Source organism: Cryptomeria japonica, chromosome 5, assembly GCF_030272615.1.
Source record: "Cryptomeria japonica chromosome 5, Sugi_1.0, whole genome shotgun sequence".
Lineage (NCBI taxonomy): Eukaryota > Viridiplantae > Streptophyta > Pinopsida > Cupressales > Cupressaceae > Cryptomeria > Cryptomeria japonica.
Window position 1 is genome coordinate 62,170,879 of NC_081409.1, and position 15,082 is coordinate 62,185,960.

Consider the following 15,082-nt stretch of genomic DNA (forward strand, 5'->3'; position numbering starts at 1 on the left):
TCCACTAATTTCTCTTGTAATTTGGGCTCCACTTTTCATGCTTAATGTTGTCATAATTTGAAAGCTAATTTCATGGTGAATTTGCCATAAATGATCTTAGAAATGTGTCATGATTTTGCATAGAATAATGTCATATTTCTTGCATAGAAGTTTGTCATAAATTGACATAACATTTGTCATGCTTTGTCCCCTTAAAAATGCCAATTTCAAATCAAGTTGCTTCTTTTGAATTGTCCATGCTAATTTGGTGTCCTCATTCAATTTGCCTATAAATTGAACTCATTCTTCAATCTTTAACAGCCACGCTTCGAATAACCTTTTGCTGCGAATTTCATCTTGCAATCTTGCTTTCACTTGCATTTGCTTTGTAGGTGAGATTCACATATCCAATTTTGAAGGAGAAAGAAGTAAAATAGAGGCCAATGAAGGGAGACATTTGTGATGGTTTGCATTTTAGTTTGAATGTCTTGCCTTTCATACCTTTGTTGATTGAATTAGGAGTTTTTTTCATAGCATTTTAGGTTTGTGGTTGCCTAATCTTTATGCTTTGATGTTTATTTTGGGATTTCCTAGTTACAATATTATCAAGAAACAGAAAGTGAAAAACAAATCATAAAGTTTGACTGGAAATGTTAAGAAAAAAACTCAAACAATTAAATTTAAAATATAATTCATATAAAAAATTAAATATTAATGATGGTTGGTTGTTTGTCAAAATCTCCTTTCTGATGTGATTCAGTATTTTACCAGGTTTGATTGTATTTTACCAGGAAAACAAATAGTGGCCATCAAAAATTAACCCAGGAGTAGATATTTCTGAGACGTTACGTGGCGATCCTCTTACCACTTACGTTAGGATGAGATCTTTCTTATTTTCTATTTTAGGTATGCCACACATGTCATGGATACCTTAAATAGACAGCATTTATGGATGGCATTCATATGGGAACACTAGTGACATAGCTTTCAAATTAAAGTTGTTAGGAAGTGGGTAGGCATATGCATAAATTTCATTGAGAATAAATCGGAAAGAAAAAGAGCTGCAAATAATAGAAAAATGACCTCCACCAAATATCTATCTCTGGGCTGTTGAATGGAGAAGAATCAGTTAAAAATGGGAAAAGATGAAAGTGGAAAAAGAATGAATGGTCTACAGAAAAGGAGACATCAATTCATGCTTAATTAAGTAAAGTCTCAAGTTGCACTGGCCGCGTGGAAAAGGAGAAAATTCTTTGACAGAAGTAGAGACCCGAATACTTAATGTGATGTAGAAATATAAAGAAATGGAGTGTAATCATGTAATTCCAATAAAAAGCCAGACAAACGACAAGGAAAATATGTGGAAACAAGAGTGGACACCAATGCCAAGCAAACAGTTAACATCAGTCTATTTTTATCCACAAAAAAGCTTTATAATACAAGTTTTCAAAGTTACTAATTATCTATGACCATGTCAGGCCTTGATGGAATATATATAATGTTTTGTATGAACAAAAGGTACACTGTGTCACGTGAATGAAGTGGAAATGACAGCAGGTTTTGAATTGGATTTTGGTTCAAATTAAGTAATGTCGTATGTTAGTGTACCGAAATATGGGAGTAGCAACTATAATTTACTACAGGTGATCTGACCATGGTTTAAAAAACTAATATTGTTTAAATGTACTGTAAATGGCACAGTAAAAAGCACATTAGAATCTCAGATAAATCATACGAAATGAACATAATAGAAAGTCCTTGTATAGTACATTGAGGGACCATGGCGTGAGACAGTAACAGTGAGACAAATGTGCCTGAAGTTGACACTTGTGGGCCAAACTGTAGCTTTATTTTATTTTTCCTTTTTTCCTTTTTTCCATTATAGTCAAGAGGGCTTTTCTTAGAAAGTGGAATATATGAACCATTTCTGTTTATTTTTGGGTTGTCTCATAGAGCTTTCACAGCTCCCTCTAATACACAGAAATTATTGGTTTTTCTCCCCTTTTTAAAAAAAAATCTTCATATAGATTGGCCCAAAGAGTAGGTAAAACACAATACCAAGTGGGTGTCTCTCTTTCTCTGAATCTAATCTGATCTACCCTCTGTGGGTTTGCTTCACATTGCTTAAAAATGGTGAGAGGGAAGACTCAAATGAAAAGGATTGAGAATGCAACAAGCAGGCAGGTGACATTCTCCAAGAGAAGAAATGGATTGCTCAAGAAGGCTTACGAGCTTGCTGTTCTCTGCGATGCAGAAGTGGCCCTCATCATTTTCTCCCCCAGAGGAAAACTCTATGAGTACTCCAGCAACAGGTATTTTTGCATTTTGCCCTAACTTATTCAGAAAATAAAATATGTATTTCCGTTTGTCTCTCTGTCTAGTTTACCAAATGCCCTACACAGTACAGAATATTATAGAATGATTGAAATGCTTGTGAAATTTACTGTCTGTTTGGGTTTTGATCTGTTTGAAATTGGGAGAGGACAACTAATTAAACCAATTTTTTTTTTTTAAAAAGCTGCGACATTTACAGGAACCAAAACTTTTGTGGGCAAAAAAAGGGAAAAAATTTGTGTAATTGAAATTACATTGGGTTTTGAAACAAAATGTGATATTGGGTTTGCATCTAATAGAGCTGGAATTCCGCTTAAGCTAGGCATGAAATTAATCTCCACAACTTACACGCAAAATAGAGAGGAAAGTTAAGTGCACAGACATAAGCGTAGAGTGACGGTCTTTATACGGGTGATTTTATGGCTCATCTGAAACAAAGCACTATTGGCTTGTCCGAACAGAAGAAACACATTATTTGAACGTTTAAGTTCCAAGGTTGTAGACTTAGACTGATATAAGGTTGATTTTGGAGACTGAAAATTCTTGCTTGAGAATTTTGGACGCTTTAACAAGATGGTATTTGAATACTATTTTTTCTGCACGAAACCATTGTTGTCGGAGCGAAAAACCATCTTGGTAAATTGTTTACACATCTCAATGAAAAAGAAAGCTCGCTAAGTTAGATTTCAATATTACGCCTGACAGATGTTGGTTGTTTTTCGTACGAGAACCATACTCCGAAACCATAAATGTGCTAATTGCTTAGGGCGGCTAAATTTGTGTAAAGGCAGCAGGCCCACGTACATGACCATTATGTAGAGATCAGCCAGAATAGTTGGCATTGTCCTATACAACCAATAGGAAATGACAACCTTGTCTACGAATTTTATTGAGTAACAGCGGAACCTTTCCAACATCTAGGGCGACTGTGAAGTAAAATGAAAACTAAACTATTTCAACACATGAGTACTGCCTCTAACGTCATAAAGGTTCTCCGTAACAGCGAGATATTTATTCTATATATTAATAGAGACGTCCAAAATATCAAGGATGGTATATACCACACTGTACCTTCAGGCCCAAGTGTCAAAAACTGCTCAACGAGTAATATGGTACAATATGAAATATGAACCCACACCCAAATGAGTACTTATTCCGTGCTATTTGAGTGGGCTGTTTTAAACCGTTTCTGTTGGCCCGACCTGTGTGGATGAGTGCCTTGAGAAATAATTGAAGACGCAAGACCTGTTGAGTGGGTTAGTGAATCCAGTCGATATGCATTCTTCTCAAGATACATACAGCGTTTTCCTAACTTATTAGGGTTGTTCTACAAATACTTCTTTATTCAGGAAGCTATTGAGAAAGGTCGACATAGCATCAGACTTTATGTATTAATCATTTAGATTGGGCTAGCAATGTTAAAATAATTCTCGTAGAATCCAATCTGGCTGCAAGAGCATAAATTTTTTTTTTGTAATCTCTACATGTTGTGAAAAGTTCTTAGCTACTAATCTTGTTTTGTGACTGTCAATGGATCTATTAGCCTCATATTTTGTTTTATAGGGTCATTTAGTCCAATTAAATCCATGTGTGGTAGTTCTACTAACTTCTATGTATTGTTTTTTCGATAGAAGCAATCTCCCCATCCATGGCCTAAGTCCACATGTCATGTTTTAATGCATCTTCAAATCATCTTGCTTCTACTTGGATATTAGAAAACAAATCAAGACTACTAGTTCTTTCATAAATTTCTTTGAGAGTTTTTGCTTTATTTGGAGGGGCACTTGAACTTGAAGGACTTGGCAATGGAGGTATTCGAATAGAACTCAAATTTTTGCTTGGTTAGCAGAATAAGATTGAATTTGAAGGAGTATTTGGTAATTTTAGTATCTAAGTACAATTTGAGTTTTTGCTTGGCAAGTAAAATGAGATGGAACATCTTGTTTTCTTTCATACTTACTGATTTTTTTTGATACAATTTTTCATTCTATTTCCATGCATCTCTTTTGACTAGAATTACATCACTATCAAGTTTTTTGTTAATGGATTATATAACTTGTATCTCTTTTTCTAGTCATCGTATCCAAAAACTTGCATTCACTTCTATCATCAAATTTTTTCTTTTTTGTTCGGCTATTTGAGCATAAGTAATAAGATCAAGTATCTTAAGATGAGAAACACGAGAGGTTCTCCCACTCCATGCCTCACAAGGTTTCTTTACACTTTTTGTTGGACATCTATTTAGCAAGTAAACAGTTGTAGTTATTGGTTTAGTTCAATAATTATTCAATAGACCCTTGAGTAGACTTGAGCCATCTTTACAATTGTATGGTTCTTATGTTTAGGTACTCCATTTTGTTGAAGGGTTTAAATTGCAATCAATTGTCTGTGAAATCCATTCTTTTAGAAAAATCATTAAATTTGTTTGAAGTAAATTCTTCCCCTCTATTTGTATGTAGAGTCTTCAAAGAACAACCACTTTGTTTCTCTACGTAAGCTTTAAATCATTGAATTTTATTTAATAAAATATATCCAAGTTCTTCTACTATAGTCATCAACAAAAATAAGAAAATATCTATTTTTGTTGAGTGATAAGGTCTGCACTAGACAAAAATTATCAGCATCTACTATTTCAAGTGGCATTTTTGCTCTCCCAGCTTTTCTTACTAGAAAAATAATAGAATTTGTTTACCAATAATAAACCTTCACAAACTTGATCATCTTGTTTGATAGACTATAATCCCTTCACCTTTTAATTTTAATAAACTAGTTTTAACCCTTGAAAATGTAAGTGTCCATACCTCTATTCCATAATCATGATTCATAATTTAAGACAAAGACTAGAAGGAAAATTTCTCTTTTGTATTATATTGACTTTTGCTACAATCTGATTGCTATTATTTTTATCATAATTAATACATTCATTATTTCAAAAAATAGCAAAATATCCCTTTTCAACAATTTATCCTACACTTAATAGATTATGAACTGTTCTTGGCATATTATGATCTGTTCTTGGCATATGTAAGACATCATGAATATCTTGCTTTGTCTTGACTATAATGATTCATTTGCTCATAACCTCAATTTTTTTTATCATCTCCTCGTCGTACTTATATTTTAGGGGATTCAACCATCCTTATAAAGATATTTTTACTGCCCATCATATGACTATTGCAACTACCATACAAAAGCCATACCTTCTTAGAGATTTCTTTGTAACATCATATGCAAATAATAGGTTATTTTATTATTTTTCTTCAAAAAGGTTAGCATATTTATTATTATTTATTCTATAGTCACATTTATGATAACTAAATTTTTTGCAATAATGACATTAATTTTGTGATTTGTAAGGGTTTTATTGCCTCTTTCATTATTGTTGAAGAATTTTTTTTTGTTATTGTAGCCTTTGTCTCATTCATTGCTACTTTCTATGCTTACGTGTTCTCTTTCTCTAAATTTGCATGTTCCCTTGTAAGATGATTTATCAAATTCTTTTTTCAGTATTAAACTTTTCAAGCTTATTTCATAGATTTTTGGTGGAATTCATTCATGTTTTCTCATAAGTTTGAAAGTTTTTAAAGAAGTGAAAAGTTTTTGAAATATTGAATGTTTTATCTTCTTCTTTACAATATACTTTATTGTTGTCTTCTAGTTGAATTTTGTTATTTGTTTGGTGTCTCAGCTGGTTTGTAGTCTTATTGTTGCAGACTTTTTGATTAATCTTTATTTGTAGTCTTTATTGTTTAGTGTACTTCATTGATGATTCTATTCAAATATTTGTAACAAAGATTGGATCCTTTATATGGATTTGATAGATGACTATTTGAATTTTTTGAAGAAGAGAGGAGTTGTTGAAATATTAAATGCTGTCTTTTTCTTTATAATAGGCTTTATTGTTGCCTTCTAAATGATTTTTTGCTATTTGTACATATCTCATGCTGCTGGTTTGCACCCTTATTGTTGTAAACTCTTTGATTAATCTATTTATGTAGTCTCTATTATTTATAGGATTTTATTGATGATTTGATTCATATGTTTGTAACAAAGATTGGACCCATTTAAGCCCCACTTTTATCATCTAATAAAAACAGTCAATCCAATACATTAATCTTAAATTTTTAATTATTAAGTAACAATGCAATTTTATGTAACAATTTATAAAAGTAGATTTGGAACACTTAAATAGAATAAAAGAATACAACAAATATAGAGAACATATGTGACAATATAAAAAATTAACAAATTGTGGTGGAAAACAAAAATAAAATGATTATTAATTAAAAAGGTTACAATTTTATTTGTATTTATATACTATTGATTATATTGTCTTTAATTATTTGATATTCTTTTGCAATTAAGCTTAGGTTTTGTTTATTATTTTTTTAGTGTTATTTTTGTTTTCAATTTGTATTTTTTCAACTAAAAAGATGGTTTATTGTTCCTTTTCACACTCTAGTTTTTTTGTTTTTGTATCATCCTTTTTTCTTCATCTATTTAGCTATCATTTTTTCTAGTCTCCATTTCATCTCTCTTCTCTTGTTACTCCATATTGATGATGGATTATGGAGTATGATTTGAAATGTTGAGTCAAACCTAGAAACTCCAAGCTAACTTTATGGACAATGAAAATTTTATGTCTTGATTTTATTATATTCATTCTAATCGAACTTCTCTTATTGTAAGTTTTTGACATTTTATTTTGAATATTTGTTACAGTTTCATTCGTTGTATCTTGTTTTTATTGCTAGATTTGTAATTTTGTATAGTTTGGTTTGATTATATGTGTAACACTTTATTGGTTGCCTTCTTGTAATTTTTAGCTTTGTTCAATAAAAATAATGTATTTTCATAATAATATATACCTCATTTTTTATGGTTGATTATAATCTAAATTTAGTTATATCATATTATAAATATCTAAAATTTATTATAATAAAAAAAAAGTAAACCAATTGTCTTTGTATCATATTCATTCAACAAAGAGATCATAATATAGCTTTGATGAAGCTCAACAACTCCCTAACAATTTGGAATCTAACATGACAACTAACTAGAATCACTTGACAACAAACTAATGAATATTAATACATTGAAAACTCCTATTTACATAAGTACAACTCCAACGGAGTCTTGATTAACATGGGAATGATTTAGTTATTCATTATTGTAACACTCTCTTAACGAATAACTGAATTTTCTTGGATATTTAGCATATCTCTACATATTATAATCCCTTTTTTCATCTTAAAATATCTCCAATATCCTCACGATAGCTAAACATCCAATAAACTATGGCATGAGCACACAACTTTTATTTTGAAAGCTCAGGCACCTCTCCTCCTCCAACACCTAAATGGAGGCATCACACAACTTTTTTTTTTGAAAGCTCAAGCACCTCTCGTCCAACACCTAAATGGAGGCAAGTTGAAGAATCTACATTTCCTCCAGCAACCTTTTTTAAGTGTGTTTTGATGTCAAAATATCTAATTTTTAGTAAAATAGGACTTTTTCTTAATTGGCCTCATTGATAGTGCCATTCATAAGTGTGCTTCTTCATTACCATTGGTTGCATTTATTTTAAGAAGATTTGCAGTCCTTTTTCTATAGTCCCAAGCACTGTGTCCCTATTGGCCACAATAACATTCACTTATCTTTTCCCTTGCATGGAAACTTGATCCACCACTTTTGAAATATAATGCAAGAGGATTGTCCATTTAACTTTAACTTCTATTCTTTGAATGTCTTTTTCCTTCTAGATTACTACTATAATCATGCTCCCAAGAATTTGTGTTGATAGGTTCCCAATAAATGTGATGTTGCCAAAAATTGATGTCAGGTTTTTGAGTAAAATTGTCATTGCATCATATTCATTTACAATTGATCCAATATTTGCAAGCTATGTTATAAAAAACCTAAGTTTATTAATATGATCATGATGCTTTTACCTTGTTTAAGATTTTAAATCAAAGAGTTCTTGCTTGAGTAGCATTGTTGCATTATGTTAATAAATGAAGAAAATAATTTGATGGACTCAAATCAGTAAAAGCCTTTACTTTATTGACCTTTGTTTTTCACTTAACTATTGGGCTTGAGCTCTTTCCCTTGAACAATATTTAATAAATCTTTTTCAATTAAGTAAAGTAGCATCTAGATCTTCCATGTGAAAACTTATATAAACGGGTAGTAGAGAAATTTTCTAAGAAATTAAAGAATGACAAAAAAATATGGAGAGAAAAAGAAAACAATCTCTTTTCTACTGTAAGATTTTTCTTTATTATTGCAATGTGGGATACAACAATAATGCTCCTCTCTTTTTGGAAAGCTTATCAAAGTCTTGCACTATTATTCTACCATTTTGATTCTCTTTAAAAATTTGAATGGCCATTGTGGAATTGGTAGAGTAAAGATATAGTTAGCCAAGAATGCACTAGACGCACCATGAAGAGAGCTTGTCATTGTGTGGGGTGTGAACTACTTGTCTAGGTTATCAATCATGATGTTTATGTTGGTCATAAATATCTAGGTTCTTATGTGTAGTGAGCACCACAATACTTCACGTTCTCCTATGTGGTAGAGGTTGGACAATGGGGTTGCTACTTTATTGCTCCATGCACAACAATGATTCATTTTGCAATAGTTTCTTCAAGCTAGTCCACACTACAAGTCTTACTGGTTATCTATTGAAGCCCTATGTTAGCTTTATTCATTAAATAATAGAGAAGCCTTGATATTGAAGCAAAAATTTGAACAACTACATTCCTCTCTCATTTATTCAACAAAGAGATTACAATTTTATAGCATTTGGCAATAGTTGCTTCAAGTTAGTCCACACTACAAGTCTTACTAGTTATCTATTGAAGCCTTATGTTAGCTTTATTCTACAACCCTGTTAAATAATATAGAAGGCTTGATATCAGAACAAAAATTTGAACAACTACATTCCTCTCTCATTTACTCAACAAAGAGATTACAATTTTATAGCTTTTGGGAAGCTCAAGTACTCCCTACAAAGTTGGAATCTAACATGACATCTAATTGGAATTGCTTGACAACAAACTTGCATTGATACACCTAAAAATCTTATTGTCATATCTACAACTCCTATTGACACATATTCAATATTTGAATGTACTATTTTTAGAATAATAATACTATTTAAATAAATAATTAAAATTCTAAATTTATAATAATTTATATCAAATTTATGAAAACCAAGATTTCTTCATGTGGCTGGTCATGTTTAAAAGTTTACTAGACGCATTGTAGTTTGTAGGGGGCTACTCGATTCCCACATTCTAAAAAAAAGAAGATTTCTTCTCAAATTGAATTATCTTTTTAAATAATGACAATCCAAAGTATTTTATACCAAATATCTAAATTATCAAATTAAAAATTGAGACAAAATATTAAATTTTTACATAACCTTAAAACATATCTAAAGAAAATGTGTTCCTTTCAATATCACTATTTATTTATAATACAAATTAAATTTTCTTCACACAAACTAATATTATAAATATTTAAAATTGTTTCAAGAAAATATTATAACTTCTATTAATATAATTGAATTATATTAATAAAATGAATCAATACAATTTTATAAAAATAAATAATAAATCATTTTATATACAATACTTATATAAATACAAAAGTTAAATATAAAAATGTACAATAAAATAATAAATTTATTGTTTTTATGAAGAAATTGGGACATGTGAATACAAATAGTATTAAAGTCATTCGATAGTATATTTTATTATGTGTTATATGATAATTTTCCTGTATAATTTATGAAATATAATACAATTCTTGTCTTTAAAAGTAATATTGTAATGTATAATTTTTTTTTATTATAATAATCTCTTTTTATAAATTATAAAGGAAAATCGGAATAACATACGTAATGGTCAACTATTAAGAAATTTTTGATTTATTTTTTATAAAATTAATTTAAATTTGTTTAACACTATTATTAATATTAAATTAAGCAACAATAGAATTGCAAAAGAACAACTTGAACTTTACATTTATCAAAGTCTCATTAAAAATTTATACTTGATATTTGGATTTAAAGAGGTAGGATATAGGGTTGTATGCCAAAGCAAATGCTTAATGTGAATGTTTTTGATATTTCAAGGAGCTTTTGTTTTTGTGGCACATCTCACAATTAGTTAGTAAGTTTGTTAAGAATGTGGGAATTAATAAGGTTGTTTTTAGAGATAAAATGTTATGTGACATATTATGTCTATTGAATAATTTAGTAATTTTTTTATGAATAAGTGTGAGCATTGTCATTTATATAAAAAATAATACTAGATATGTTCAAAAAAATAAAATTGGTGGATATGGCATCACATCTCAAGAGTTCATAGGGGGCAAAAGCTTGGATAAAAAAAAATATAAAAAATTGAGAAGGAAGATCAACTTTATCATGCCTTGATGAATAGGGTACATGTGAATAATATATAAAGGCGAAAATAGTTAGGGCAACTACTAATTGCAACATAACAAAAAGCTATAAGAAATGTAATATTTGCTAACATTACCCTAGTATTTATTACCTTGTTCCTACAAAAGATCCCTTGAAATCTCAAATTTGACCTAGCCAAGGGACCCCCCCTAAGGCTTACATCACAAAAATTTCTAATTATATAAAATAAATACACAATTTTTAGAAGATATTTCATTGATGAAACAAATCTTGAATTAGGTGGACCTCCATCAAGTTGTATTGTAATACTTTGAGCTGAATTCGTGTTTTCTTCAAACTCTTGAATCACAGACATGGAATTATTGGACAAAATTCCATATTGAGCTTTGCACACATAAGGCTCCATCAAGTTGTCTCTTGACCCTCGTAAATATATAATTCTCGAAGAACCATATCAAAGTGAGAAACTAACTTGAGATGATGAAAATCCTTCATCCCCTGGTGCCACCAACCTCTAGATGTGAAGGCTTATAGTGCTAAGCCATTATGAGGACCAAAAGAAGAATCATTAATAAAAGCTTCATCATATGGTGAATTCTCATCCTCAACATAGACTAAATTACTTTCATTTGATTAATCTTTGAGTTTTCCTTTAAGAAGATCGTTGACTCAAATTCTACAAGACCAAATGGAGTGACCCTTTTTCTTACAGTAAAACATGTAGTTTCTCTTTTTTTTTGTACTTGACCTTTTATTATTATTTTTTTTGGTTGATAATAAGAGTTTTTTATTTATTTATATTTGAATAAAAGAAATATTACATTATCAGATAAAGATAAACTTCTAACCACCCAAAAACCACCCAACAAAACAACTAGACCAAACCACCCAACAAAAACCAAAAGCTACCAACATAAAGCACCCTCCAAAACCATCAACCCCAAACCCATTTCACAGTTTATCCGAGCTTAAAAAATCGCTCATTACATCAAAGATCATAAAATTTTCAGACAAACAAATAACCTATTCCCAACCAACACTTCAGAATCCAAAAAATGACTAGGGTTAAACTCCAACATTAAACCAAAGCACAAAGCCATTAAAATTAAATATATTTACTGGGTTCTACTTGGAATCACTGCAAGAGCTTATTCGACAACCATCATCCTCTTCCTCGGTCGCAACCCTCTGCATTCCACCAGTCTTGCCTCTTTGTGAGCATGTTGCAGAGTCGTCTCAACCTCCAATAACTCCACAAAGACCTTCAAGCTTACCACCCCCTTCTTTCCTCCTTCCTACATCGCGCCTTTACACCATCTTCTTGCCACCTTACAAAGGGTATACATTTTGCAGGGACCTCATGATGAAAATTTTCAATTCCTTCACAGACATCGAAGCCGACACCAGGAACCGCCCACTCGATGATTGAGTCCATTCCCAAGAGGAATTCCTTGGGGACTACCGCTTCCATCACCCTCGTAATAGGTTCTAGTGAGCTTTCCATGTCCAGACCCCATGCCATGATAAGGGAATAAACGTCCAATTTCATTCTGTATCTATGGCTCACTACTCCGAACTCCTCACCCAAAATAAGCTTCACACACTTCATCATTCTCTTGTCCTTGAACAAGAACATATACTTCAGCCGCCTGTCTGAAATAGGCCCAAAGAAAGGAAACAGTTGCTTCTTCGTTTTCAGTGTGAAGTTGGCTTCCATGGCTCCATGTACCTACAGTGCTAGCACCTTTCACCAACCGAAGTCTACAAATAACTTCACTCCAATGCTATGAAGAAATCGAGAAAAGCAATAATGAAAACAGCTCAAAAAGAAAACACCAAATTCGAAAAAACCAAACATCAACAATAATGTGCTGTACAAACATTCCTTCACTGCCCTTCTCAATTCATTTATCAGGGATTCACATGCATTTTAAAAAACGATCATAAATTCATGTTCATTAATGCTCCGTACCCGTCATCAGATCTTTAAACATCCTCTTCCAAGGGAAGAAATCTAAAAATCTTCTAACTTTATTTCACCAACTTTGTCAAACGATAAAGCCCAATTGGATAGTTATCAGCTTCGACATTCCCCATTCTTTTGAAATGGCTAATTAAAAAATCTTCAAAAGTTGCCAATTCCTCTACTATAGTAGAAATCGTATTTTGAAGGTGCCATGCATCAATATTACCCTTCATTATTGCTTGAATAATAATTAAGGATTCCCCTTCTGAATGAATTCTATGTATACCTAACATCTTGCCAAGTCTTATCGCTTCCAAGGTTACTGATGCTTCCATAGTATTATTCGTCCCGATCTCCAATCTCTTTGCCCCCATAGCCAAAATATTGCTAGCCCAATCCCAAGCAATAAAGCCTACACCTGACGGCCTTGGATTCCTTTTCGAAGCTCCATTGAAGTTGATCTTCCACCAACCTTCCGAAGGTTTCTCCCAAACTACATCCTTTACTCCCAAAGGAGCTGAATTAACTCAACTAAGCCCGTTAATGAGCATACCTGACCTTTTATTATTACTTCGTGAGTATAGTGCATTCTCTTATTGAGAATAATCTTTTGTATTTTCTTTTGTTCTCTTTTCTTCTACTGATAATTTATTTAAATCTATATGATGTAGTTCGGAATCAAAAGAAATAAGACCAATGATTACTTGGACTTCATCATCTCTGCTATTCCAATCCAAAAATTTATATACATATGTAGATACTTTTTCTTTTACACTCAACATTCCCCATAGAATCACTGTAACATAGTTGGACTACTCGTGACTTGGCTTGACTCGCCAAGCCCCTGAGAAAAAAACTCGGCAAAAACTCGGAAAAACTCGGCGATGTAAAAACACGTTTAATTTTAATAAAAAATGCATTTTTTTTGCAAAATTTAATGAGAAGATGCATCCAATGAGTCAATAAATGATAACACAAAAGAAACAAGCTGATTCTAGATATATTTAAATGCAAAGTGTCTACAAAATTGCATCCTCATGAGGAATGCTGATGGCTGGAAGCAAAATAGTAAATAGTTTTTGTAAAACCAAAAGTAAATACTTCATTACAAATTACAATTACAACTTCCTCTTCCCAGCTCTAGCTAAAACTAGGGGAGAGGTAAAACTAAAGGGTCTAGTCCTAGAAGTCTGCAGTGGGCGTGACTGTGCCTCCTCGCTCGGTATGGCTGGCTCATCCTCATTCTAGATGAAGCTATGTCTGCACCTGCTTGTGGCACTGGCAATGACTCCTTATCCACATCCTCTTCCTCCTCAATATCATCCAGCGTGAAACCAAATCCACCCCCTCCTCCTCCATAGCTTGCCTCTCCAAATCAGTGTTGTCATCCTCAGAAAACAATGGAGGCTGCTCCTGTGATGTCCAATCACTATAAGGATCTATATCATCCAAGTCAAGTGGACCACCTGCTACTTCCTCTACCTTCGTTACACGCAATCGAAGATTATATTGCACAAAGACAAGGTCATTGAGGTGTTTTTGAGCTAGCTTGCTCCTCTTCTTCGTGTCGATGGCTTCAAACAAGCTCTAATTGTGCTCACAACTAGATGAACTACAAGGTTGACATAAGATTCTGAGGGCAATTTTTTTGAGATTTGGGGTATTTCCACCCCAACTTTGCCACCAAGCATCTGCAAATTAAAATTAGGTTGAAAGTAGCACCCCTTGCCGGGGTCTAAGGGTGACAAAAAGAGGGGTAGAGAGATAGGTCTAGATCTTGGTGGAGATCTACAAACGCACAATATTTGAAATTTCATCATTCATACTCATAGTTTCAAACTTTCAACTCTAAAATGTATAATACTAGGATTTCTTCAATGCTAATTATGTTGTTATATGGAGCCTAATCAGACTCGGAGGTTAAATTTTCCCTAACTCCATCAGCGCAGTTTCTCCCTATATTTTTCGACGGGGGTTTGGGGGTAGCGCCCCCAAGTTGGGGTCAAGGGGCATCGTCCCTTGCGGGGTCAAGGGGCAGCGCCCCTTGTGCGCTCCCTGTTGTGATACAGGGTAGGGGCGAGGGGCAGCGCCCCGCAAGGCCAAAAATACTTTTATTATTTTATAAAGGCGTCGGGTGTTATAAAGTATAAGAAAAGAAAAAGACATATTGAAATGTCACTTATACTTAAATGTTATATTTCATATATATATTCTGATGAAGAGAATGAAACAGACCTGAAAAAACAAAAAATGATAATTTTTTGACATGTTTGGGCCTCTTTTTTTTTGTCTAGCCGAGTTTTTAAAAGAAACTCGCAGAATTCGGCGATTACTTGGCGAATTTTTTGCAAAAACTTGGCGAGTTT

General features: G+C 32.4%; 1 protein-coding gene across 1 annotated transcript in view; it reads left to right on the top strand.

Moving 5' to 3' along the window:
* The first annotated feature begins 1,890 nt into the window (after positions 1-1,890).
* LOC131032729 (MADS-box transcription factor 50) overlaps positions 1,891-15,082 on the top strand; it is a 172,811-nt gene continuing 159,619 nt past the window's right edge. Inside the window, exon 1 of the mRNA XM_059221240.1 lies at positions 1,891-2,291. Within this exon, the coding sequence (XP_059077223.1) occupies positions 2,110-2,291 (182 nt within the window). The 5' untranslated portion in view covers positions 1,891-2,109. The remainder of the gene's footprint in view (positions 2,292-15,082) is intronic.